We start from the raw sequence: 27,980 nt of genomic DNA, 5'->3' as shown, positions 1-27,980 counted from the left end.
GCTGAAGTCATAAGAGAGCGAGTTGGAGTGGGGGAATGAGTATTGCACGCAAAACTGAAAAGAGCTGAAACTGCGCAGATTATTTTTGCTATAACTGTCGACCAACGAGAGGTGCGCGACAATCAAGAGAACCAACACATTCTCACCTCATCGAAACGTGTTACTTTATTACAGTTCGGTGCTGCTGCTGCTGCTGCTGCTGCCAGTGACGCGCGCGGCTCCCAGTTTTGGTCTACTCGGTTAGATGATGGGGATGACGCGATGACCTCCTACACGCAGGGCACAATAAAGTAGCCCTCACACCTGGACGTGCAGCGAACTACGAGAGAGTATCAGTGGAAGATACAGGAAGAGGACAACTGAAACTGTATCAATATGCCAGCCTCCATTATATGATCTACACTTTCTTTCTTTGAGTATCTTCTTTTTCCCGCAGTGGATGATAATCTAACGGTTTGATTGTGGGAATATGCTCACTACGGATACCTGATTTGGTCTCGCTTTGTGGCACACATGAGGATTCTATTAAGGATGTTACTGTCTAAACGGCCCAGGTATCATTGGGCCATCGTAAATCAGACATCACTCTCGCAGAGCAGGGGATTCTGCTCTTTCCAGGAATAAGACAACACATTCCCTCTCAAAAAAGTGGAATCAAAGCTGCACTTTTCTGGAGGACATTGACATTGGCTATACAAGTCACCATCTCCGGGTTACTATGCAATTACAACTGATCTCCTTTGTTTTGATCTTGACCTGCATGGAATACACTGATTGTCAGCAGCAACCCTCCAGGCATCGGCAAAATAAACGTGAGTAAAGAGCGCCCGCGCATGCAGTGAGTTGCTCGCGCGCACACACATGCTCCTGGTGTCGGTTCCATTCAACCCGACTGTAGTGTTGTAGTGCCTATCATACCATATGACATACATCTTTTCGTGTAGATATATAAATAACAGAACAATATGGGTACTGTATCAAGGTTAACCGATATGATTTGAACAACTCATACCTGACAATGAAATTTACAATGAAAGATCATAGCATGGCTTTAGGAAATATGCCTAATTGGGGTGGAATGCTTTTTGGTTGAGGTGGAGATGTAATAACATAGTCCTGTGGTGCAATCTCTATTACAACATATGAAACTTCCCATATATGAATGTGTCAAAACAACGTTGATAGGTTGGGTAGCCTATAATTTATAATATGATACAGTTTTTAAGTACAGCCCGCATTTAGTTATAATCAAAGGCAACTCGACCAATCTAAAAATGTGTTGTTATCAGATCAATATGGAATTTAAATGAATAAACGTGTATTTTAATCACTAGGCGAGACTGAGTGCGTCTGCGGAACTCACTATATTGTGTCTACAAAAGCAACAGGCGCACTTTACTCTATGCAGCGGCCAATTTTACGCACATGTCGTCCTCAACCACACCGCAGTCAATCATTGGACTGCATGGCGTTCAACATTACATGACCCTCGGGGTTGTCATTTTTTACTGATAAAATTCAACCAGTCACTGTTCCCTGATAGTTTTCTTAGAAGTGTATTCCACAGAGCTCCACCAGCAGTGTGCGCTGTATCTCCCTAGTTCCCATCGCTCTCTAGCGGCCAGTGGCAGAGCACTTTTTACGCGGCATGTCTGCCGACAAAGTATGTTATAACTTTCTGATCTAAATTATTCATTACATACAAAGTTCACCTGAAGTGTGTTATATTTTCATTTCACTGATGTTATGGAATGTCTGCAGTGCTTGTGCTTCCTTGACAAACTCCGTGCAACAGTGAGTAGAAGCTTTGAGCACGTGGCAGCGCGTGCCATCTAACCGCTGTTCGAGGATGCTGATACAGTTATCTTCTTGATTGTAATACATGTAGAATATAAGATTGTGCATCTAATATGAAAATACATGAAAGCCTGGCCATTTTCATCTTCAAAGGGCGTTCTTTTTTTGCTTACCATAACTGTGACTTTCTGTGGCGATAATATTTTGTGGTGTTGAAAAAATGGAAGCGGGAACTGTTCATATTTAGTAGGCAATTCAGAATACAAACATTTTTCAGTTAGAAATTCGGAGTATTTCAAAGCTCTGAAGCAAAACTATCATCATATCCAAAACACAACAAAGAAGCTCTGGTAAATCAGTAGACACTTTACTTTTTTTTTTGCTCCCTAGATGTTCAGAGTATCAGCAGCATTGACCATGGCAGGGTTCTCCAACCCCGGTCCTGTGTATTAGTGCTGGGCTGGAACAAGCACTTCCAGTAGTTCTCCAGGACCAGAGTTGGAGAACTCTGCATGAAGGTATCCGTTCAGCAGCATTCTTTAAGCCTAATATATGTCATGTTCTGTGTCAAGTAACTCCACAGGTCTCACCCTGTATCTTGTCAGTAGTATCATGGAGCTTGCTTTATTATTCTCTCTCTGCGCTATATTTAAGTTCCAGATGTGCTTCCAGATGTGCTCTTCTGCCTTAGTAGAATGGTTGAGTATTGCATGCATCACCTGTTGCCAGGTGGATTGTTATCTGGAAAGGTAGGCTAGTAACAAACAATAGTGGTGTTTTGGGGTGCGTGTTTAACGTCTTAAGAACCACTTCTTCAACACGATATATCGTCTTCTTATCTAAACCCTACATGCCTGCGTAGAAATTGTGGGTCCACATTGGTTTGTGGGTGCATTCCAGATAGACAAACTGTGGGCCTCCCCTCGTGCATTGCAGCTTACTTAGCTGGTGCTAATTGAAGGAGGCCGACCTGACATATGACTATCTGTGATAGTCAGACAGAGAGAGCAGGGTGAATGAGCTCTCAGTCAGGGACCTGACCATGCAATCAACTGGCTAAAAACAGTCCACTTCCTTCTGACCTTGATGTTTCCACAAATGAGAGATATGAATGCCTGAGGGCAAACACAAGATAGCAGAATGATTTCTAGAATAGAGGCCAGAATGATTTCTAGGTGTTCTAGAATATAGATGCCAGAATGATTTCTGTGTGTTCTAGAATAGAGTCCAGAATGATTTCTAGGTGTTCTAGAATATATGCCAGAAGGATTTATGTGTGTTCTAGAATAGAGGCCAGAATGATTTCTAGGTGTTCTAGAATAGAGCCCATAATGATTTCGAGGTGTTCTAGAATAGAGCCCAGAATGATTTCTAGGTGTTCTAGAATATATGCCAGAAGGATTTATGTGTGTTCTAGAATAGAGGCCAGAATGATTTCTAGGTGTTCTAGAATAGAGCCCATAATGATTTCTAGGTGTTCTAGAATAGAGTCCAGAATGATTTCTAGGTGTTCTAGAATATATGCCAGAAGGATTTATGTGTGTTCTAGAATAGAGGCCAGAATGATTTCTAGGTGTTCTAGAATAGAGCCCATAATGATTTCGAGGTGTTCTAGAATAGAGTCCAGAATGATTTCTAGGTGTTCTAGAATATAGATGCCAGAATGATTTCTGTGTGTTCTAGAATAGAGTCCAGAATGATTTCTAGGTGTTCTAGAATATATGCCAGAAGGATTTATGTGTGTTCTAGAATAGAGGCCAGAATGATTTCTAGGTGTTCTAGAATAGAGCCCATAATGATTTCGAGGTGTTCTAGAATAGAGCCCAGAATGATTTCGAGTTGTTCTAGAATAGAGGCCAGAATGATTTCTAGGTGTTCTAGAATAGAGGCCAGAATGATTTCTAGCGGGTCTAGACGTGTTTAAAATAGACTCTAGGTGTGATTGGAACAGATTGGATTCCTAATAAAGGGAAAGAAGGACAGATCATGAAATAAAAGGAGGGGGGATATATGCAGAGGTTCAACACCACAGCGTTTGATGAAGAAAACATATTGGAAAAGCAAACTTCTTTTTTTTAGGTCTGTGCCCTATGACTTGCGTGTTTGTCTTCATCATTCTGCTGTTAGCCGTTTTGTTTATATCTACACATGATGCTCAAAATAATCATGGTTGTTTTCATCTTGTGGTCAATGATTTTAACTTTACAAGTGGTTCAAGCAGTTTAGGCAATTGAAACCTCACAGTACAGCCTTCACAGTACAGACCGCACAGTACAGACCTCACAGTACAGACCTCATGCAGGAACATTTGTGTTATGGGTATGCAAGCCGCTCAATTGATGTTGGGCAATTCCATGGTAACAGAATAACGCTGAGACTCACACCACTGATTTCAAAGTTTAACAAATCATATCCACAAGGACTACTTTTAACAAGTTTCACTGACGATGTTACAAAAACCCATTTCCTGGAAGAACTGTGCAGATGTAAATTTGAGATTTTAATTCTGTTACCAAAACTTGCATCTGCACAGTTTTTCCAGAAAATGTTTATTTTGAACAATTCCTATGTAAATTGTTCAAAAAAATCATTATGCATAGAGTTCTATCTTTGTTAAACTTTGAAATCAATGGTTTTTGTTTGGCATTCATTTTAAAGATAGAAATCGGAGTATTAGCATAATTCTGTTACCATGGGATTTCCCTGTTGTGTCAGTGCGAGCTACTGTAGGCAAGGACAGGCAAAATTCCTCTGTGTTAAGGGTTCTGTGAATTAGGGGGCCTTGGCAGGAACACATGAGGGCAAATGGACAGCAGTTGTAAAGATTGCTAAGATATGTCAAACACAATCTCTGTGATCTATTGCAATCTGGCAGCTAACCCTGAAGTGAAGGAGGGAAAAAAGGCCAACAACTCACCCACGGCACGATATGCAAGACAACTAGGAGGTAAAAACACCTACTGCACACACTGATATGCTCCTTGCGTAGCTCTGCAGTGGTGAATACTGAGACTAGCTCTTACCATGTGTCGCAATTCCAGAAGTTGCCCCTAAGATGTTCCCCCTAAGAACTGATACAGGATCTGCATACCTTCCCCAAATCCTTACCTTAACCATCAAGGGAAATCATTACAAACTGACCATAGACTAGTGTCTAGCTCTAGCAGTAGTAATCCAATCTGTACTAAATGAGCTCAAAATATCTGACTCAGTCAGGTGCTCCCTGTCATTGCATCAGGTACTATGCATGCCATTCTCTGGCCATTAACCCAGCTCTTGAGTGGGCAGATGTATTACATTTTTTACCATTGTAGCACTGAAAAAAAACCTGCAACATTTCCTGTCTGCCCCATGGAAACATTTGTAGAATTGCTGAAAATCTGCTTTAAAACTGCAGCATTTTCTCTCCCCCCCATGGCAAAATGCCATTAACTTTAAAGCTGCAAATATTTTATCTCCGCCGCCAAGAGGGGGGCCACTAAAATGTTTTGCCTGCGAGGTGGGGGGCTTAAGGCCCCCAAAAACCTGCACACATTAAAGTCATTAGCCTTATGAACATAGAAACTTAGTTGCAGTTTCTATGCTACAATGGTAAAACATTTAATACATCTGCCCACTGGGCACAGAAGTAATTTCAACGTCTAGTTTTGATTTACATTTCATTGAGTTGCCAGCTAACGTGAATTCAGCGTGAAATCAACCACAACAACAAAAATCACCACATAGTTGAATTTCAGTAAAAATGTGTGTAAAATAAAGTCAAAATTCACTTGCGTTGATGACTTTTTGCAATCAGATTTCCACGTTAATTCAACGTCATCACATAAAAAATGTTGTTGTTGAAATGACATGGTAACAATGTTGATTCAACCAGTTTTTGCCCAGTGGGTGGTAAGCAGAATTTGGGTGAAGTTATATGGCTATGATTTGATTAATGTTTGAAGTGACATTTTATAATTACCTTCAAAAAAGCTATTGTTTCATGACTCTAAAAAGGTATTGTTTACCTTAAATGTTTTTAAATAAATAATGTCAATTTGTTTGGCCCACCTCTCAGATTATATTTTGTCCCACCAACCCCAACAATTTGAGCACCCCTGGTTTAAAGTAATCCAGAGCCACCCACTAGTATCCTTTTCACATCGTGCCAAACCAAACCATAATGTGCTGGCTCAGATATCATCTTTTCACATGTCCTTTCCTGCATGGTTCCAGCAACTATGGTACAGTAGATGCATAACCAGGCACAATACAGCTCAATTCAGCTTGGCTCAGTAGTGTGAAATGGCTATATATTTCCTCAGCCAGGTACTCACTTGCAGCTCCTGCTGGTAGTCCTGGTATATACCCAACCTCTTCTCCTCTCAACCAGTCTGTCTTCATCTCCTCTGTCCTCTGAGGTCAAGCTCTGTAAATCAACAAGAGTTGAGAGTTAAGCCGTTTGACATGCTGCCCTACAAGTCAGTCACACATGGCTTAAATCAGCAGCAGCAGCAGTCAGGACGCATGAGGTTTCACTTGTGCCCAGTCCAAGATGACAGTTTATGGTAATGCAGCGCTGCTCAGTTCCCCATTTGTCTGTAGACTTCTCACATACTGTGATGACACTATACCTCCTTCAAAGACACTGTCCTACCCTGGGCATTTTATAGCCTCCTTATAGTAGAGACTGGACACATGTATGCAGGACTTTAACCTGGAGACCAACATTTTGGAGAAGTCTGAATAATAACACTTTCCTGTAAACATTTTGCATACATAAAATGTTAATAATTTCAACCTGAGCAGGGGCCAACCTCCACACCAACCAACAGAGAAATTGGATGTTATTCACATTCTGGCAGGGCTTTTTTCTGAGCATATGGAAATATCTCTGACACAAGGCTTGCTATCTGAGTAGGATGTATAGGCCTACAGCCAGGCCGTTTGCAATCCCTTTCTAACCCTACCATCAGTCATAACATGCAACTTTTCAGGGAAGTCAGGAACCAATACACACAGTCAGTTAGGAAAGCAAAGGCTAGTTTTTTCAAACAGAAATTTGCATCCTGCAGTACTAATTCCAAAAAGTTATGGAACACTGTAAAGTCCATGGAGAATAAGAGTACCTCCTCCCAGCTGCCCACTGCTCTGAGACTAAGAAACACTGTCACCACTGATTTTTACAACGATAATATAGAATTTCAATAAGCATTTCTCTATGTCTGGCCATTCATTCCACCTGGCTACCCCAACCCCGGCCAACAGCCCTGCACCCCCCGCAGCACCTGGCCCTGCACCCAAATCCAGACAAAATCTGGATCCCTACAAATCAGCTGGGCTAGGCAATCTGGACCCTCTCTTCCTAAAATTATCCGCCGCCATTGTTGCAACCCCTATTACTAATCTGTTCAACCTCTCTTTCGTATCATTTGAGATTCCTAAAGATTGGAAAGTGGCCAAGGTCATTCCCCTCTTCAAAGGGGGAGACACTCCAGACCCAAACTGTGACAGACCTATATCCATCCTGCCCTGCCTTTCTAAAGTCTTCTAAAGCCAGGTGAATAAACAGATTTCGAATACCATTGTATCTTCTCCGCTATGCAATCTGGTTTCCGAGCTGGTCACGGTTGCACCTCAGCCACGCTCAAGGTCCTAAACGATGTTATAACCGCCATCGACAAAAGACAGTACTGTGCAGCCGTCTTCATAGACCTGGCCAAGGCTTTCGACTCTGTCAATCACTGTGTTCTTATCGGCAGACTCAACAGCCTTGGTTTCTCTAATGACTGCCTCGCCTGGTTCACTAACTACTTCTCAGATAGAGTTCAGTGTGTCAAATCGGAGGGCCTGTTGTCTGGACCTCTGGCAGTCTCTATGGGTGTGCCACAGGGTTAAATTCTCGGGCCGACTCTTTTCTCTGTATATATCAATGATGTCACTCTTGCTGCGTGTGATTCTTTGATCCACCACTACGCAGACGACACCATCTTTGGACACAAACCTCCAAACGAGCTTTAATGCCATACAACACTCCTTCCATGGCCTCCATCTGCTCTTAAATGCAAGTAAAACTAAATGCATGCTCTTCAACCGATCGCTGCCCGCATCCGCCCGCCCGACTAGCATCACTACTCTGGACGGTTCTGACTTAGAATATGTGGACAACTATAAATACCTAGGTGTCTGGCTAGACTGTAAACTCTCCTTCCAGACTCACATTAAGCATCTCCAATCCAAAGTTAAATCTAGACTCGGCTTCCTATTTCGCAACAAAGCCTCCTTCACTCATGCTGTCAAACATACCCTCGTAAAACTGACTATCCTACCGATGCTTGAGTTCGGCGATGTCATTCCAACACTCTACTCAGCAAATTGGATGCAGTCTATCACAGTGCCATCAGTTTTGTCACCAAAGCCCCATATACTACCCACCACTGCGACCTGTATACTCTCGTTGGCTGGTCCTCGCTATATATTCGTCGCCAAACCCACTGGCTCCAGGTCATCTATAAGTCTTTGCTAGGTAAAGCTCCGCCTTATCTCAGCTCACTGGTCACCATAACAACACCCACCCGTAGCACGCGCTCCAGCAGGTATATTTCACTGGTCCTCCCCAAAGCCAACACCTCCTTTGGCCACCTTTCCTTCCAGTTCTCTGCTGCCAATGACTGGAACGAATTGCAAAAATCACTGAAGTTGGAGACTTATATCTCCCTCATTAACTTTAAGCATCAGCTGTCAGAGCAGCTTACCGATCGCTGCAGCTGTACACAGCCCATCTGTAAATAGCCCATCCAACTACCTACCTCATCCCCATATTTGTTTTAGTTTTTCTGCTCTTTTGCACACCAGTATTTCTACTTGCACATCCTCATCTACACACATATCACTCCAGTGTACATTGCTAAATTGTAATTACTTCGCAACTATTGGCCTATTTATTGCCTTACCTCCTTACTTCGTTTGCACACACTGTATACAGATTTTTATATTGTGTTATTGACTGTACGTTTGTTTATCCCATGTGTAACGGTGTTGTATGTGTCGCACTGCTTTGCTTTATCTTGGCCAGGTCGCAGTTGTAAATGAGAACTTGTTCTCAACTGGCCTACCTGGTTAAATAAAGGTGAAATAAAAAAAATTACAAATAAAAAGAATGAAAGTTCAGCCTTTCCCTGTTTCTAACACAGTGTGAACCATGTGGGTCGACAGATAGGCTTATCTTCGACACGGAGCATAATGAAGATGAATTTGAGACATGTTGCAAAGTTGTCAGTGCCAGTGCCGATTACTCATCTTACTCATTTGGCCGTGTTCGCATTGTCATGGCCAGACAGTCAGCTGGAGGTCTGTCTGAATATTGATAATTTTGCCAAATTGTTTCGTCCTTTTAGTCATAGTACAATGAATAAACTGTACTCTTTCTGCGGAAAGAGCGAGAATAAGAAGTGCGCAGTTTCTGGCGTCGCGTGCAAACGTCTCATTTGATTATTTTTCCAGCCGAGAGAGTCCACAGGCCTGCTTGTTGCCAGTCATGTCTATTATTGAGTTCTTCTATGGTCACTGTTCCCAGAAAAATATGTAAATCTGTGGCATTTTGTCACCATCCAAACACTTTGTTGGCTATCTGGTATCCTCGTTGCGGTAGATGGATAGAAGTCATTACTTTAATACAATTCTACACTTCATGCACACAATTTAGAAGACTACAAACAGTTCATATAGTCTGAAGAGCTATATTTGTTTAAATGTAAGCAGTAGTCCCTCTTTATTTAATTGGCATAGAGAGAGAGAGAGAGAGAGAGAGAGTGAGGGGTAGATGATTTGTGATATGTTGACTTGTGATGTGTTGAGTTGCAGTGTTGGTTAACACCATCTGTCTCAGTAATATAGGAGTGACGCCACAAGACAATGCCTTTTGCAATGATCATGTTGTTGTCTCAGTTAATTTATTTCAATACACTTATGTTATTATAAGGCACTCTGGATAAGAGTCTTTGCTAAATCAATGCTTCTCATCTTTGGGTAGCAGTACCCCATGAGGGTACCTGCCAACCTGGCCTGTACACAGGGTACTTGGAAAGGGCCCATATGCCTAACGATCATTTGTACAGGAGGAGTGGGGCACTTCAGGCAGATCAAAATGTGATTGTGCTAACTGATTGTATAGTTGCGTCCCAAATGGCAACCTATTCCCTATATAGTGCACTACTTCTGCAGTGATCTATAAAGTCAATGTTGTGCCATTTGAGACACATACTAAGTAAAATGTCTAAACTGACTTTTGTCCTTCTGTGCCACATCATCTCCCTCCGTCTTACCTGCAGAGATCCCAGGGGTGAGCTCAGGGTGCCAGGGAGGCTGTCTGACCTGCTCTGATTACAATGGCTGTCTGTCCTGTAAGCCCCGCCTCTTTATCTTCCTGGAGAGAAATGGGATGAGGCAGATCGGAGTGTGTTTGCCCTCCTGCCCCAGCGGTTTCTACGGCACCCGCTCGCCAGACAGAAACACATGCACAAGTAAGTTGCATGGCTATTACCAAAGACGTTTATAGCCTACCTCTACTTTACACTAAGGGACGGTTTACATAGACAGATTAAGCCTAGTCCTTAACTTGAAAGCTATTTCAACTGAGAATCTCCATTGAACATGCTTTTTAGTCCAGGACTAGGCTTAATCTGTGTTTTAGTGTATGTATGAAGTCTATTTGGTAGCACTGCATGCCAGTCACTCCAAATACATTCTTTTCTATTATTTTGTACACTAAAATCTCATAAAGAGATGTGCATCTATGTGCAGCCAATTGTCCTGTTTTAGCGTGCTGCTCATTCTAACATACTGCATGTTCAACAAATTACTTCAAGAGCAACATAAACGTGCAGGCTGTTGACTGACTGAATGGGTGTTTCAGAGTGCAGGCCGGAGTGTGATTCTTGCTTCAATAAGAACCTTTGCATGCGGTGCCGAGCGGGGTACTATCTCCACCTGGGCAAGTGTCAGGAGAGCTGCCCAGAGAGCCTGGTCTGCAGCGACACACAAAGGGAATGTGTTCCCAGTGAGTAGAATATTAGACTCTTACGTTATTATCAAGTCCTGATGGTGTTAGAGACGTTACAAAGAGGGGACAGTGTAGTGTATTAGCGTTACATATTTGTTTCTGTCTCAATCACATGATGTAAAATGTGGAGTTAAAATAACATATCGTATTGCATTTGGTTTTCTTCGAATGGAAGAATGCAGTTAAATGTAATTGTAAAGGTCTTTGTTGTGTGTGTTGATGTGATTGATGATGTGCAGGTGTAATATTATGTATGTGTTGGTGTTTCAGAGTGTCCTGCGGACTGTGATGCCTGTCTGATCAATGACACATGTACGAGGTGCAGACCAGGCCTGTACCTGCTGCTGGGGAAGTGTCACCACGTCTGTCCAGACGAGTTTGAACCAAACGACAAACTCATGGAGTGTTCCCTTCAAGGTGAGCTCCAGAACAAGGAGGAGAGAGTGTTTACCAGTGGAGGGTGGTGGGGAAATCTGAGGATGGGCTCATTGGGCCGGAATGGAAAGGTATGGAACACATCAAACACATGGTGTGTTTAGTATCTAGCCAAAACGATAAGCCCAAACTCCGATTTAAAGTGGCACTAGCCTCCACTGGTGTTTACTTCAAATGCTTTACAGTGTCTTTGCCCTTCTATACGTGAGTTTTGGTTGTGAATATCTTTGGACTCTGCCTCTTGTAACATACAGTGTGTGTCTCCCCCTCTTTCTTAATTATTTGTGCAGTGCACTGCGAGGTGGGTGAGTGGGGCGAGTGGAGCCCCTGCTCCCGGTCAGGGAAAACCTGTGGATTTAAATGGGGTGAAGAGACGAGGACCCGGGAAGTTGTCCAGTTCCCTTCCGCCTACGGAAAACCCTGTCCCCCCATCTGGGAAAAGAAAGAGTGTGTCCTCAAGAGGAGGCGATGTCCAGGTAAATACTAAGAACTATACAGTTATCATCACTAGTGTGACAGGTCACTATCTCCATTGTGAGTACAGTTGTAGGCTAGCGTTCCAGAACCAACTTTGTCTCTAGACTATAATCTGAAATGACTGGTCAGTCATCTGCCACTCCTCTCCTCTCCTTAAGGGGCCTGAATTGTTGACTTTAAGGATATGCATTGTGGTTAGTGGATAATGGTGAAATGCCTGTGTGTTGTTGCTCCAACGCTTCGAATCCAGACTTTACGGATTATAAAAATATGTCAAAACATATGATTTTCCACGTAAACATTGATCTGATGATTTCTAATGAAATCAGCCCCCCAGGCCCTCGGCTCCCCAGCCCACCAGGCCCCAGCGCCCCAGGCCCTCGGCTCCCCAGCCCACCAGGCCCCAGCCCCCAGCCCTCCAGGGCCTCCAGGCAGCCTTACTTACAGCACAAACACAACCCCTCAGTAGTGATTCAGCAGAAAAGTTTACTGTGAAGCAGAAACAGACAGACTCCTCAAACATCCTCCCTTGGGGAGCCATGAGGCGACGAGGGGAATCAGCATTAGTTTAGACTAATAACAGCAGCTGCCAACACACACACAGATCTGAATACACACGCACATCAACTTGTCCCTTTAAAACCCATAGGTGGTAATTTGTAAAGAGTCCTGGTTGGGTAGAATCTGTCATTTAGGCTGTGAAATGTGGCCTCTGCTCCTCCCCCTGTCTGTCGTCTTTCTCTCTTTCTCCCCTTTTTCTCCACCCTGCTGATACTCTCTTTTGCACACCCAAAGAAAACACACCACCCCTCCTTCCTCCTGAATGGGGCTCCTGTTCCCCTGTCCCGTGGTGGAGTGGGGGGCTTAGTGTGGAGTCGGTGCTGTGTTGATCCGCCTGGCGGGCCTGAGCGGGTGGAGGCAGGCCAGAGCTGTGGGTGGGTAGGTGGGTGGGTGGATGCGTGTTACACACTGCAGACGGAGGCCTGGTTATCACACACACACACACATACACACATACACACGGTTATCGACCTTGCCCTGCGTGTGATTACCCAGCTGCTTCCCCCGGGTCGGCCAGCCGGCTCCTGGAACATCCAGTGAGCAGAGCTAATTATCTGCTCTGGCGCGTCCCCTCCGCTCCGTGTTTACGTTTCGCATACGCCACGGGGTCACTGGTCCGACCTCCGCCAGCTCGCACTAATCCCCACCAGCCCCTCAGACACTGATACATCCTCCTCCCTCTATCCCTTCACCCCTCCATCTTCCCTCCATCGCTCCCCAAGGGCCTCTGTCCATCCCCAGACCAGGTTTATTTGTTATTTCTCCAGCCAAGTTTTGTCTTTCTCTAGAAAGAGCTCTCACTCTTTTTCTCTATCTCTTCTTTTCTCCCCCTGCCTCTTTTCTCCCCCTGCCTCTTTTCTCACCTGTCTCTTTTCTCACCTGCTTCTTTTCTCCCCCTTCCTCACCTGCCTCTTTTCTCCCCCTGCCTCTTTTCTCCCCTGCCTCTTTTCTCCCCCTGACTCTTTTCTCCACTGCTTCTTTTCTCCCCTGCCTCTTTTCTCCCCCTGCCTCTTTTCTCCCCCTGACTCTTTTCTCCCCTGCCTCTTTTCTCCACTGCTTCTTTTCTCCCCTGACTCTTTTCTCCACTGCTTCTTTTCTCCCCTGACTCTTTTCTCCCCTGACTCTTTTCTCCCCCTGCCTCTTTTCTCCCCCTGCCTCTTTTCTCCCCCTGCCTCTTTTCTCCCCCTGCCTCTTTTCTCCCCTCCTCTTTTCTCCCCCTGCTTCTTTTCTCCCCCTGCTTCTTTTCTCCCCCTGCTTCTTTTCTCCCCCTGATTCTTTTCTCCCCCTGCTTCTTTTCTCCCCCTGCCTCTCTCTCTTCCCCGCTCCCTCCAGCTCTCCCTAATGGCTGTTGTTTTCTAACTTCTTCTCTTTTGGCTCTCTCCATCTGTCTTTTCTGTTTTTAAACAGAACTTTGTAACCTCCATGTCACCCCCAGTCCTCCCCCTCCTTATGAATCAGAGAGCAGGAACTCTCAATATGAATCAAGGAGGTTTTACGCTCCTTATCCACAAAAATGACAACAGGAGCTGGACTTTAAACAGGTCCAGTACATAGAGAAATATGGAATGTCACTGAATGAATCACGGGGCAAGAACCCTCACTTTCACTCTTCCTCTTTAACACAACTCTGATTTGGTCGTTTCATCTCTAGTAAGCTCTGTTGAGCTACAGTAGCCAGAGGTGTCATGTCATTTCAGTGTACAGTGTCCTCCTCCCCCTCCTTCAACATGCTTGGTGGTCGTAAATGTTTACATACATGTCCTCGCCCACCTGCCTGCTGTCTCCTTTGTGTTAACGTTGGCTAATTTGTCCTCCAAACCACGGTTCCCCTATCTATCTAACCCAGCTAGAAGGTAGCCCCCTCCTGTCCCCCAGTAAGGGGGAGCGGGACAGGCGCCCCGTAGCCTTCAAAGCTCCGGGCATTTCTCCTGTGGGACAGCTCAGAGCCTTTAATCCCAGCCTGGCTCCCGCCAAAAGCCCCCTGGACGACAGTGTGCCTGCCATGGAGGATGTTGCCCCCTCTGCGTCATTAGACTAATTATGCTCCTGCACATCCCCTCTCTGACAGCGGGCCAAACTGTTTCCCCGCATGCACACACAGGCACCCTAACCCTCCAGTGAAGAGTGCTGAGCACTGAGCAGCATGATGTCTAGTACTTTACGCAACCAATGCAGTGTAGGGTTATCAGTGTAAATGCACTGCATAGGAGTGTGTGTTGGAGGGTGATCCGAGGGACAATTCCAGCTGTTTTCTTACACTCACCTCTCTCTCTTTCTTTCTCTGTCTATCTCTCCCCTTTTCACCCCAACTCTATGTTAAAATTGTAAATAATCAATGCCAGATGACAGTTCAATGAAAGTATCAGTTCAGCTGAGATATCTAGCTAGGGCTAAGCAACGTGAAAGCCAAGCACTTGCATAAACTCTTGTGAAGTTGCAACACTTTTGAAAGCTGTCCTTAGTTACAGTAATCTTATAATCCAGCTCTGTTGATATTACTTTTACAGTCATTTTTCACAGTTCTATTTTACAGTTTATATAAACCACATGCCTGAACCTGATCATACTTTACGTGGACACACGTCTCATCAAAATATTAGTTTTACAATAGCCGCACCCCCATACACACACACACAAACCATCCCAAAAACACTGCCTGTCATCCACTGCAGTGTAGCGGTGATGACCATGCTGGTAAGAATGTGCTAAATCTCTGTTGAGAGTGTTTTAATTCAAGTGTCTCCTTCGGGTCCACTGCATTGCTGGACAGTTTATAGAATTCATAGACACAGTTCAGACAGACAAAAGCCTTCTCTGATAAACATACCCAGTAATCACCTCAACACGAGCCCAGATAAAGTTGTGCCTTGGGTTTTAGGAAACCCAGAGATTATGACTAAGCCGCTTATCTTTAAATGGTTATGACAAACAAAACAATGTGTGTAGAGGGGACTTCCTGTGTTGAAAGAGCCAGAGGTGGGGTGGGATGGGGTGCAGTCAGATTCAGAATGCTGCTCATCTCTTTCTCTTTCTGTCATTCTCTCACTCTCTCTATCATTCTCTCTCTATCATTCTCTATCTGTGTGTCTCTCTCTCTATCTCCCTGTCTCTCTCTGTCTCTCTATCTTCCTGTCTCTCTCTGTGTGTCTCCCTCGCTATCTTCCTGTCTCTCTCCGTGTGCCTCTCTCGCTATCTACCTGTCTCTCTCCGTGTGTCTCTCTCGCTATCTACCTGTCTCTCTCCGTGTGTCTCTCTCGCTATCTACCTGTCTCTCTCTGTGTGTCTCTCTCGCTATCTACCTGTCTCTCTCTCGCTATCTTCCTGTCTCTCTCCGTGTGTCTCTCTCGCTATCTACCTGTCTCTCTCCGTGTGTCTCTCTCGCTATCTACCTGTCTCTCTCCGTGTGTCTCTCTCGCTATCTACCTGTCTCTCTCTGTGTGTCTCTCTCGCTATCTACCTGTCTCTCTCTGTGTGTCTCTCTCGCTATCTACCTGTCTCTCTCTCTCGCTATCTTCCTGTCTCTCTCTGTGTGTCTCTCTCGCTATCTACCTGTCTCTCTCTGTGTGTCTCTCTCGCTATCTACCTGTCTCTCTCTGTGTGTCTCTCTCGCTATCTACCTGTCTCTCTCCGTGTGTCTCTCTCGCTATCTACCTGTCTCTCTCCGTGTGCCTCTCTCGCTATCTACCTGTCTCTCTCTGTGTGTCTCTCTTGCTATCTTCCTGTCTCTCTCCGTGTGTCTCTCTCGCTATCTACCTGTCTCTCTCCGTGTGTCTCTCTCGCTATCTACCTGTCTCTCTCCGTGTGTCTCTCTCGCTATCTACCTGGGTCTCTCTGTGTGTCTCTCTCGCTATCTACCTGTCTCTCTGTGTGTGTCTCTCTCGCTATCTACCTGTCTCTCTCTGTGTGTCTCTCTCGCTATCCACCTGTCTCTCTCTCTCGCTATCTTCCTGTCTCTCTCTGTGTGTCTCTCTCGCTATCTACCTGTCTCTCTCTGTGTGTCTCTCTCGCTATCTACCTGTCTCTCTCTGTGTGTCTCTCTCGCTATCTACCTGTCTCTCTCTGTGTGTCTCTCTCGCTATCTACCTGTCTCTCTCCGTGTGTCTCTCTCGCTATCTACCTGTCTCTCTCCGTGTGCCTCTCTTGCTATCTTCCTGTCTCTCTCCGTGTGTCTCTCTCGCTATCTACCTGTCTCTCTCCGTGTGTCTCTCTCGCTATCTACCTGTCTCTCTCCGTGTGTCTCTCTCGCTATCTACCTGGGTCTCTCTGTGTGTCTCTCTCGCTATCTACCTGTCTCTCTCTGTGTGTCTCTCTCGCTATCTACCTGTCTCTCTCTCTCGCTATCTTCCTGTCTCTCTCTGTGTGTCTCTCTCGCTATCTACCTGTCTCTCTCTGTGTGTCTCTCTCGCTATCTACCTGTCTCTCTCTGTGTGTCTCTCTCGCTATCTACCTGTCTCTCTCTCTCGCTATCTTCCTGTCTCTCTCTGTGTGTCTCTCTCGCTATCTACCTGTCTCTCTCTGTGTGTCTCTCTCGCTATCTACCTGTCTCTCTCCGTGTGTCTCTCTCGCTATCTACCTGTCTCTCTCCGTGTGTCTCTCTCGCTATCTACCTGTCTCTCTCCGTGTGTCTCTCTCGCTATCTACCTGTCTCTCTCTGTGTGTCTCTCTCGCTATCCACCTGTCTCTCTCTCTCGCTATCTTCCTGTCTCTCTCCGTGTGCCTCTCTTGCTATCTTCCTGTCTCTCTCCGTGTGTCTCTCTCGCTATCTACCTGTCTCTCTCTGTGTGTCTCTCTCGCTATCTACCTGTCTCTCTCTGTGTGTCTCTCTCGCTATCTTCCTGTCTCTCTCCGTGTGTCTCTCTCGCTATCTACCTGTCTCTCTCCGTGTGTCTCTCTCGCTATCTACCTGTCTCTCTCCGTGTGTCTCTCTCGCTATCTACCTGTCTCTCTCTGTGTGTCTCTCTCGCTATCTACCTGTCTCTCTCCGTGTGTCTCTCTCGCTATCTACCTGTCTCTCTCCGTGTGTCTCTCTCGCTATCTACCTGGGTCTCTCTGTGTGTCTCTCTCGCTATCTACCTGTCTCTCTCTGTGTGTCTCTCTCGCTATCTACCTGTCTCTCTCTCTCGCTATCTTCCTGTCTCTCTCTGTGTGTCTCTCTCGCTATCTACCTGTCTCTCTGTGTGTGTCTCTCTCGCTATCTACTTGTCTCTCTCTGTGTGTCTCTCTCGCTATCCACCTGTCTCTCTCTCTCGCTATCTTCCTGTCTCTCTCTGTGTGTCTCTCTCGCTATCTACCTGTCTCTCTCTGTGTGTCTCTCTCGCTATCTACCTGTCTCTCTCTGTGTGTCTCTCTCGCTATCTACCTGTCTCTCTCTCTCGCTATCTTCCTGTCTCTCTCTGTGTGTCTCTCTCGCTATCTACCTGTCTCTCTCTGTGTGTCTCTCTCGCTATCTACCTGTCTCTCTCTGTGTGTCTCTCTCGCTATCTACCTGTCTCTCTCTGTGTGTCTCTCTCGCTATCTACCTGTCTCTCTCCGTGTGTCTCTCTCGCTATCTACCTGTCTCTCTCCGTGTGTCTCTCTCGCTATCTACCAGTCTCTCTCTGTGTGTCTCTCTCGCTATCTACCTGTCTCTCTCTCTCGCTATCTTCCTGTCTCTCTCTGTGTGTCTCTCTCGCTATCTACCTGTCTCTCTCTGTGTGTCTCTCTCGCTATCTACCTGTCTCTCTCTGTGTGTCTCTCTCGCTATCTACCTGTCTCTCTCTGTGTGTCTCTCTCGCTATCTACCTGTCTCTCTCTCTCGCTATCTTCCTGTCTCTCTCTGTGTGTCTCTCTCGCTATCTTCCTGTCTCTCTCTGTGTGTCTCTCTCGCTATCTACCTGTCTCTCTCCGTGTGTCTCTCTCGCTATCTACCTGTCTCTCTCCGTGTGCCTCTCTTGCTATCTACCTGTCTCTCTCCGTGTGTCTCTCTCGCTATCTACCTGTCTCTCTCCGTGTGTCTCTCTCGCTATCTACCTGTCTCTCTCCGTGTGTCTCTCTCGCTATCTACCTGTCTCTCTCTGTGTGTCTCTCTCGCTATCTACCTGTCTCTCTCCGTGTGTCTCTCTCGCTATCTACCTGTCTCTCTCCGTGTGTCTCTCTCGCTATCTACCTGTCTCTCTCTGTGTGTCTCTCTCGCTATCTACCTGTCTCTCTCTGTGTGTCTCTCTCGCTATCTACCTGTCTCTCTCTGTGTGTCTCTCTCGCTATCTACCTGTCTCTCTCTCTCGCTATCTTCCTGTCTCTATCTGTGTGTCTCTCTCGCTATCTACCTGTCTCTCTCCGTGTGTCTCTCTCGCTATCTACCTGTCTCTCTCTGTGTGTCTCTCTCGCTATCTACCTGTCTCTCTCTCTCGCTATCTTCCTGTCTCTATCTGTGTGTCTCTCTCGCTATCTACCTGGGTCTCTCTGTGTGTCTCTCTCGCTATCTACCTGTCTCTCTGTGTGTGTCTCTCTCGCTATCTACCTGTCTCTCTCTGTGTGTCTCTCTCGCTATCCACCTGTCTCTCTCTCTCGCTATCTTCCTGTCTCTCTCTGTGTGTCTCTCTCGCTATCTACCTGTCTCTCTCTGTGTGTCTCTCTCGCTATCTACCTGTCTCTCTCTGTGTGTCTCTCTCGCTATCTACCTGTCTCTCTCTGTGTGTCTCTCTCGCTATCTACCTGTCTCTCTCCGTGTGTCTCTCTCGCTATCTACCTGTCTCTCTCCGTGTGCCTCTCTTGCTATCTTCCTGTCTCTCTCCGTGTGTCTCTCTCGCTATCTACCTGTCTCTCTCCGTGTGTCTCTCTCGCTATCTACCTGGGTCTCTCTGTGTGTCTCTCTCGCTATCTACCTGTCTCTCTCTGTGTGTCTCTCTCGCTATCTACCTGTCTCTCTCTCTCGCTATCTTCCTGTCTCTCTCTGTGTGTCTCTCTCGCTATCTACCTGTCTCTCTGTGTGTGTCTCTCTCGCTATCTACCTGTCTCTCTCTGTGTGTCTCTCTCGCTATCCACCTGTCTCTCTCTCTCGCTATCTTCCTGTCTCTCTCTGTGTGTCTCTCTCGCTATCTACCTGTCTCTCTCTGTGTGTCTCTCTCGCTATCTACCTGTCTCTCTCTGTGTGTCTCTCTCGCTATCTACCTGTCTCTCTCTCTCGCTATCTTCCTGTCTCTCTCTGTGTGTCTCTCTCGCTATCTACCTGTCTCTCTCTGTGTGTCTCTCTCGCTATCTACCTGTCTCTCTCTGTGTGTCTCTCTCGCTATCTACCTGTCTCTCTCCGTGTGTCTCTCTCGCTATCTACCTGTCTCTCTCCGTGTGCCTCTCTCGCTATCTACCTGTCTCTCTCTGTGTGTCTCTCTCGCTATCTACCTGTCTCTCTCTCTCGCTATCTTCCTGTCTCTCTCTGTGTGTCTCTCTCGCTATCTTCCTGTCTCTCTCTGTGTGTCTCTCTCGCTATCTACCTGTCTCTCTCTGTGTGTCTCTCTCGCTATCTACCTGTCTCTCTCTGTGTGTCTCTCTCGCTATCTTCCTGTCTCTCTCCGTGTGTCTCTCTCGCTATCTACCTGTCTCTCTCCGTGTGTCTCTCTCGCTATCTACCTGTCTCTCTCCGTGTGTCTCTCTCGCTATCTACCTGTCTCTCTCTGTGTGTCTCTCTCGCTATCTACCTGTCTCTCTCCGTGTGTCTCTCTCGCTATCTACCTGTCTCTCTCCGTGTGTCTCTCTCGCTATCTACCTGGGTCTCTCTGTGTGTCTCTCTCGCTATCTACCTGTCTCTCTCTGTGTGTCTCTCTCGCTATCTACCTGTCTCTCTCTCTCGCTATCTTCCTGTCTCTATCTGTGTGTCTCTCTCGCTATCTACCTGTCTCTCTCTGTGTGTCTCTCTCGCTATCTACCTGTCTCTCTCTCTCGCTATCTACCTGTCTCTCTCTCGCTATCTACCTGTCTCTCTCCGTGTGTCTCTCTCGCTATCTACCTGTCTCTCTCCGTGTGCCTCTCTTGCTATCTTCCTGTCTCTCTCCGTGTGTCTCTCTCGCTATCTACCTGTCTCTCTCCGTGTGTCTCTCTCGCTATCTACCTGTCTCTCTCCGTGTGTCTCTCTCGCTATCTACCTGGGTCTCTCTGTGTGTCTCTCTCGCTATCTACCTGTCTCTCTCTGTGTGTCTCTCTCGCTATCCACCTGTCTCTCTCTCTCGCTATCTTCCTGTCTCTCTCTGTGTGTCTCTCTCGCTATCTACCTGTCTCTCTCTGTGTGTCTCTCTCGCTATCTACCTGTCTCTCTCTCTCTGCTATCTACCTGTCTCTCTCTGTGTGTCTCTCTCGCTATCTACCTGTCTCTCTCTGTGTGTCTCTCTCGCTATCTACCTGTCTCTCTCTGTGTGTCTCTCTCGCTATCTACCTGTCTCTCTCCGTGTGTCTCTCTCGCTATCTACCTGTCTCTCTCCGTGTGCCTCTCTCGCTATCTACCTGTCTCTCTCTGTGTGTCTCTCTCGCTATCTACCTGTCTCTCTCTCTCGCTATCTTCCTGTCTCTCTCTGTGTGTCTCTCTCGCTATCTACCTGTCTCTCTCTGTGTGTCTCTCTCGCTATCTACCTGTCTCTCTCTGTGTGTCTCTCTCGCTATCTACCTGTCTCTCTCTCTCGCTATCTTCCTGTCTCTCTCTGTGTGTCTCTCTCGCTATCTACCTGTCTCTCTCTGTGTGTCTCTCTCGCTATCTACCTGTCTCTCTCCGTGTGTCTCTCTCGCTATCTACCTGTCTCTCTCCGTGTGCCTCTCTTGCTATCTTCCTGTCTCTCTCCGTGTGTCTCTCTCGCTATCTACCTGTCTCTCTCCGTGTGTCTCTCTCGCTATCTACCTGTCTCTCTCCGTGTGTCTCTCTCGCTATCTACCTGGGTCTCTCTGTGTGTCTCTCTCGCTATCTACCTGTCTCTCTCTGTGTGTCTCTCTCGCTATCTACCTGTCTCTCTCTCTCGCTATCTTCCTGTCTCTATCTGTGTGTCTCTCTCGCTATCTACCTGTCTCTCTCTGTGTGTCTCTCTCGCTATCTACCTGTCTCTCTCTCTCGCTATCTACCTGTCTCTCTCTCGCTATCTACCTGTCTCTCTCTCGCTATCTACCTGTCTCTCGCTATCTACCTGTCTCTCTCTATCTCCCTCTTACTCTCTCTCTCTCTCTCTCTCTATATATATATATATATATATATATATATATATATATATATATATATATATATATATATACTGCTCAAAAAAACAAAGGCAACACTTAAACAACACATCCTAGATCTGAATGAAAGAAATAATCATATTAAATACTTTTTTCTTTACATAGTTGAATGTGCTGACAACAAAATCACACAAAAATAATCAATGGAAATCCAATTTATCAACCCATGGAGGTCTGGATTTGGAGTCACACTCAAAATTAAAGTGGAAAACCACACTTTAATTGCCTATAATTTCCACCTGTTGTCTATTCCATTTGCACAACTGCATGTTAAATGTATTGTCAATTAGTGTTGCTTCCTAAGTGGACAGTTTGATTTCACAGAAGTGTGATTGACTTGGAGTTACATTGTGTTGTTTAAGTGTTCCCTTTATTTTTTTGAGCAGTGTATATATATACACAGTTGAGGTCGGAAGTTTACATACACTTATGTTAGAGTCATTAAAACTCGTTTTCAACCACTCCACAAATGTATTGTTAACAAACTATAGTTTTGGCAAGTCGGTTAGGACATGGTTAGGACATCTACTTTGTGCATGACACAAGTAATTTTTCCAACAATTGTTGACAGACAGATTATTTCACTTATAAATCACTGTATCACAATTCCAGTGGGTCAGAAGTTAACATACACTAAGTTGACTGTGCCTTTAAACAGCTTGGAAAATTCCAGAAAATGATGTCATGGCTTTAGAGGCTTCTGATAGGCTAATTGACATCATTTGAGTCAATTGGAGGTGTACCTGTGGATGTATTTCAAGGCCTACCTTCAAACTCAGTGCCTCTTTGCTTGACATCATGGGAAAATCTAAAGAAATCAGACAAGACCTCAGAAAAAGAAATTGTAGACTTACACAAGTCTGGTTCATCCTTGAGAGCAATTTACAAACACCTGAAGGTACCACGTTCATCTGTACAAACAATAGTACTGAAGTATAAACACCATGGGACCACGCAGCCGTCATGCCGCTCAGGAAGGAGACATGTTCTGTCTCCTAGAGATGAACGTACTTTGGTGCGAAAAGTGCTAATCAATCCCAGAACAACAGCAAAGGACCTTGTGAAGATGCTGGAGGAAACGGGTACAAAAGTATCTATATCCACAGTAAAACTATTCCAATATCGACATAACCTGAAAGGTCGCTCAGCAAGGAAGAAGCCACTGCTCCAAAACCTCCATAAAAAAGCCAGACTACGGTTTGCAACTGCACATGGGGACAAAGATTGTACTTTTTGGACAAATGTCCTCTGGTCTAATGAAACAAAAATAAAACTGTTTGGCCATAATGACCATCGTTATGTTTGGAGGAAAAAGGGGGAGGCTTACAAGCCAAAGAACACCCTCCCAACCGTGAAGCACAGGGGTGGCAGCATCATGTGGTGGGGGTGCTTTGCTGCAGGAGGGACTGGTGCACTTCACAAAATAGATGGCATCATGAGAAGGAAAATGATGTGGATATATTGAAGCAACATCTCAAGACATCAGTCAGGAAGTTAAAGTTTGGTCCCAAATGGGTCTTCCAATTGGACAATGATCCCAAGCATACTTCCAAAGTTGTGGCAAAATGGCTTAAGGACAACAAAGTCAAGGTATTGGAGTGGCCATCACAAAGCCCTGACCTCAATCCTATAGAAAATATGTGGGCAGAACTGCAAAAGCGTATGCTAGCAAGGAGGCCTACAAACCTGACTCAGTTACACCAGCTCTGTCAGGAGGAATGGGCCAAAATTCACCCAACTTATTGTGGGAAGCTTGTGGTAGGCTACCTGAAACATTTGACCCAAGTTAAACAATTTAAAGGCAATGCTACCAAATACTAATTGAGTGTATGTAAACTTCTGACCCACTGGGAATGTGATGAAAGAAACAAAAGCTGAAATAAATCATTCTCTCTACTATTATTCTGACATTTCACATTCTTAAAGTAAAGTGGTGATCCTAACTGACCTAAGACAGGGAATTTTTACTAGGATTAAATGTCAGGAATTGTGAAAAACTGAGTTTAAATGTATTTTGTTAAGGTGTATGTAAACTTCCGACTTCAACTGTATACATATCACTGTCTCTCTCTGTGTGTCTCTCTCTGTCTCCCTGTCTCTCTGAGTGTCTTTCTCTGTCTCCCTGTCTCTCTCTCCATCCCCTTCTCTCTCTATATCTCCTTGTCTTTCTGTGTGTGTCTCTCTCTATCTCCCTGTCTCTGTGTGTCTCTCTGAGTATCTCTCTCTGTCTCCCTGTCTCTCTATATATCTCCCTGTCTCTCTGTGTGTATCTCTATCTCCCTGTCTCCCTGTCTCTCTCTCTCCTTGTTTCTCTATCTCACTGTCTCTCTGTGTCTCTCTCTCTGTCTCCCTCTCTCTCTCCGTGTGTGTCTCTCTCTATCTCCCTGTCTCTTTGAGTGTCTCTGTCTCCCTGTCTCTCTCTCTTTCTCCCTGTTTCTCTGGGTGTGTCTCTCTCTACTCCCTGTCTCCCTGTCTCTCTCTTTCCTTGTTTCTCTATCTATCTCACTATCGCTCTGTGTCTCTCTCTCTGTCTCTCTCTCTCTCTGTGTCTCTCTCTATCTCCCTGTCTCTCTGAGTGTCTCTGTCTCCCTGTCTCTCTCTCTGTCTCCCTCTCTCTCTGTGTATGTGTCTGTCTCTATGTCACTGTCTCTGAGTATCTCTGTCTCCCTCTCTCTCTCTCTGGGTGTGTCTCTCTATCTCCCTGTCTCTCTGTGTGTCTCTCTCTGTCTCTGTCTCCCTCTCTCTCTCTCTCTGTGTGTCTGTCTCTATCTCCCTGTCTCTCTGAGTGTCTCTGTCTCCCTGTCTCTCTCTCTGTTTCCCTCTGTGTGTGTGTCTGTCTCTATCTCCCTGTCTCTCTCTCTGTCTCTGTCTCCCTCTCTCTCTCTCTCTCTGTGTCTGTCTCTATCTCCCTGTCTCTCTGAGTGTCTCTGTCTCCCTGTCTCTCTCTCTGTTTCCCTCTGTGTGTGTGTGGTCTATCTCCCTGTCTCTCTGTCTCTCTCTCTCTCTCTCTCTCTCTCTCTCTCTCTGTGTCTGTCTGTCTGTCTGTCATTATTTCTCTCTCTATCATTCACTCGCTCTGTCACGCTCTTGCTCTCTGTGTCTCTGATCCAGTCTCTCGCTCTCTCGCTCTCTCACTCTCTCACGATCTAGTTATCTCTCGCTCTATCTTGCTCTCACTTTCTCTCTATCCCTTTCTACACCCACGCACATTGTTTGGACCCTACACTTCTTCTGCAAGAGCAACCCACCAAACCCCTTTCAATAATGCCTCTTTCACACTGCACTATACACACACACACACACCATACAAACACACACACATGCCATAAACACACACTGGACACTACAATCTGCCTGGCCTTGTGGGATGTATGGGGGCCTCTCCTCTCCTGCCCTGAGCTCAGATAGTTCAGATACAGATTACGGCTGGGGAGAGCTAGCCCTAAGCCAGTGCCAGTTTTGTCACACCTTTGAGGCTGGTGGGCTTTCATAATTCCTGCAGACCAGAGCCAGGGAAGACTAAACAGAGTTGGATGGTAGAGCCCTATATCGCACTGGCTGGACCCCAGGAATGTGTAGGTCAGCGTTGGGCTGGCATGCTCTGCGAGCCCTTCTCTGCCTGGTTAGGACGGAGCAGAGCTCAGAGCATGGCTGGGCTGATTAATGGTCACAGGCTGAAGGGGGGCCAGGGGGAGAGAGAGGCTCCGTGCCTACCTCAGCAGTTTCGCAATCCTGCTGCTTACACATGGACAGCACAACACGAATAGGGCCAGTTTCAATCTGTCGATCTGTCTTCTCTCTCTCTCTCTCTCTCTCTCTCTCTGGGGGGTGTTTTATATTAATGATGTGGTGCTTTTCAGCTTTCAGTGGTAAACTCTACAACATTCCATGAAATTGATTTGTTTATGAGATGGCGAAAGAGCAGATAAACTGAAGTTTATTTAAAGGCTTTCTATTTTTGACAAAGCCTATCAGCGGAGAATTGCAACAGCTGAACTAGACCTTGCTCACAGGGTGTGGCCACTGTCTGTGATGCAAGACTGACCTCTAGTGGTGAATAGGGGGAACATGTTTGTACTGTGCCATATTACAGAGTTACTCCCTGGACAGCCAGCAGGTACATAACCAAGACTAGAGCACACTGATAAATTGGTATGCAAAAGAGATATTTGGCATCATCGTCATACCCATTCTCTCTTCATATTCATCTTATTCTGTATATCCTCATCTGAAAGTGCACCTCCTGCCATGACCCTCAACCAGCTCTCTGTGTAAAATAATGTAGATCACTTGAAAATACAACAGAAATCACTATAAAGAGAGATTGAGCTGTTGACTAACAAATGTTTTCTGTTCTGTGTTTTTTTCCATCTCTAGGGCAAGGCAAGGGGAGGAAGGGTGAGCGGCGGGGCGAAAGGAGAAATCGGGACAACCGCCGGGACAAGGACAGCCAGGGGGAAGGCCGGCGGGAGAGGAAGAAGGACAGAGAGAGGGAGAGGGGGGAGACAGGTGACCGGGAGGACTCTGAGAACAGGAACAAGACAGAGCAAAGACGCCGGAGAGGCCAAAACAGAGACCTTGTTGTCTCACCTGAGGGAGGAGGTCCTGAACAGTAACAGAGCCTGGAGGAGCCCTCTCACTCCACCCCTTCTTTGTCACCCTCGCCCCCTCAACTCCTTGCTGAAGGGGTGCTGCTGCTACCTGTATTATTTAAATATATACTGTATATGCACAAGAGAGATGGGGTCACTCGATCGGGCCACTACAGACTCTAAGGACTTCTCCCCTACATACCTACCTACCTACCTACCTGCCCCCCTCCACCACACACCATTGAGAGGCCGCCTCCCCCATCCTGTCCTGTCCTCTAGTTTCACCAGACCAGAGAGACCCAAGACTGCTGTTGATTGGATGGGAATGTACAAAACTGCTCTTGTGATTGGATGGGACTGTACAGAGAGGAGTGAGACATTAAAATGTGACAGTATGGGGATGATGTGTTTGTCATTGGGAGTCGGGACAATGTAAATGCTTGTTGAATCGGTTATTTAAAAGGGTCCCGCCCAGTTAGAAACAAACGTTGCGTCTTGGTTTGAATGTAGGTTTAATTTGTGACATTATGTAGAATTGTTGTTGTTGTTTAAATGTCTTTATGTTTTTGTTTGTTGTTTTTTGCTGAGTAAATTATCATGGGATATCAGTAACAGAAAGACAGACAGTCAGATGTGGTAACTGCATCCAGATGTATAGTAAACATATGAGACAAACCGACTGAATTGATTTTGTGACAGAATGAGGACGGACCCCAGTGTTTTCCTCCCAACTTCTTATTGATCATGTTTGTTCAGAAGTGTCCTGGACAAAGTGCTAGTTTGCCTATCTGTGTAAGCAGGATCTGTGCTTTCACTAAAGCCACCTGAGCAGAAATCAAAAGCATCTGTATGTCAAATAAACTATAATGGGTTTGTACTTGTCTTTGTTTTTCATTTGTTATCTTTGGGCAATATTTTTGGTATCTCAGATTGTTCTGGCAATTCTCACATTTTAAAATTTGTATCACAAACCATTTGGGGGAAAATCATTATAAAAGTGGACAATTCCGAAAAAGATATATATTTCAGAATCAAGACATACTCCATATTTTAGAGCACACTATCAGGAGTATAATGACACCAGGATGTCTGTATCATGTACAGTTCATGGATCATAGGGTCTTACAGGGGACATCTATATGTCTAAAAGGGATGAATTGGCCACTTTCATCCCCCCAAAATTGTTTGTGATACAAATCTAAAAAACATATCAAACATCTTTACTCCCATATGAAGCTAGAACAATCGGAGATTGTCGGGACACGAGAAATATTGTCGGGACACGCTGGCATGAAATCGCGCCTTTATTATTTGTCAACTAATCAATAAATTCTCTCCGGGGACCTGCCTTTCTAATTTCAGATTCACTGTTGCTTAGTTTTTGCAAGTCTTTTGAAGATATATCCATCCTAAACACAGTTGTTTATAAGTTTATATAGGCCTTCACATAAATTGCATTAAATAGATGGTCATAGGCAGTCAAAGAACTGTCAGTGACATGCTGAATCAAACCCACCACAACCTTACTAACCCTTATTCATGAATCCAATTCCATTCCATTACACGTCCCGTTTAGCCTTGTGTGGGGAATGGCCCGACGCTCCGACCCTGGCCAAATGCTCTGTCTGAACGCAAATACAGTTTCGGAAACATTTGGAATTTAAGTTTCATATAATAGAGAAATATTTTATTATATCCAAAAGATACACTTACTGTACGCAGTTTAGGAAAGTTCCACCCAGTTGTATTTTGAGAAATACATGCGATCCAGTCGGAAATGTGGAATGGAATGGACCAATGGAAATGAGAGCGCAAGGTGAGAGGACGTGTGGTAGCACGTAAGTGTA

The 27,980-nt window shown here is 45.5% G+C and overlaps 1 protein-coding gene across 2 annotated transcripts; it reads left to right on the top strand.

Annotated features, from left to right (window-relative positions):
* On the top strand, nucleotides 1-27,010 carry LOC106605536 (R-spondin-3). Of its 2 annotated transcripts, XM_014201307.2 has the most exons (7): nucleotides 1-812; nucleotides 4,673-4,744; nucleotides 10,107-10,298; nucleotides 10,691-10,834; nucleotides 11,108-11,254; nucleotides 11,563-11,748; nucleotides 25,919-27,010. In XM_014201307.2, the coding sequence occupies exons 1-7, from the start codon at nucleotides 719-721 to the stop codon at nucleotides 26,155-26,157; spliced, it is 1,074 nt and encodes a 357-aa protein (XP_014056782.1). In that variant the 5' UTR covers nucleotides 1-718; the 3' UTR covers nucleotides 26,158-27,010. The 2 variants fall into 2 exon arrangements, with proteins under 2 accessions (XP_014056782.1, XP_014056783.1); XM_014201308.2 differs by lacking the exon at nucleotides 4,673-4,744 and having other exon boundaries at nucleotides 3-812.
* Nucleotides 27,011-27,980: the final 970 nt, after the last annotated feature.

The sequence above is a fragment of the Salmo salar genome, chromosome ssa05 (assembly GCF_905237065.1).
Source record: "Salmo salar chromosome ssa05, Ssal_v3.1, whole genome shotgun sequence".
Lineage (NCBI taxonomy): Eukaryota > Metazoa > Chordata > Actinopteri > Salmoniformes > Salmonidae > Salmo > Salmo salar.
The sequence above is the reverse complement of the archived record's forward strand: the minus strand, read 5'-3'. Positions and strand labels throughout refer to the sequence as shown.

Excerpts from the sequence above, each read along its gene's own strand:
- LOC106605536 (XM_014201307.2), top strand. The coding sequence starts at position 719 with ATGCAATTACAACTGATCTCCTTTGTTTTGATCTTGACCTGCATGGAA. Across the intron at positions 10,299-10,690 it reads AGACAGAAACACATGCACAA|AGTGCAGGCCGGAGTGTGAT; the intron begins GTAAGTTGCATG and ends TGGGTGTTTCAG. Across the intron at positions 11,255-11,562 it reads CATGGAGTGTTCCCTTCAAG|TGCACTGCGAGGTGGGTGAG; the intron begins GTGAGCTCCAGA and ends TTATTTGTGCAG.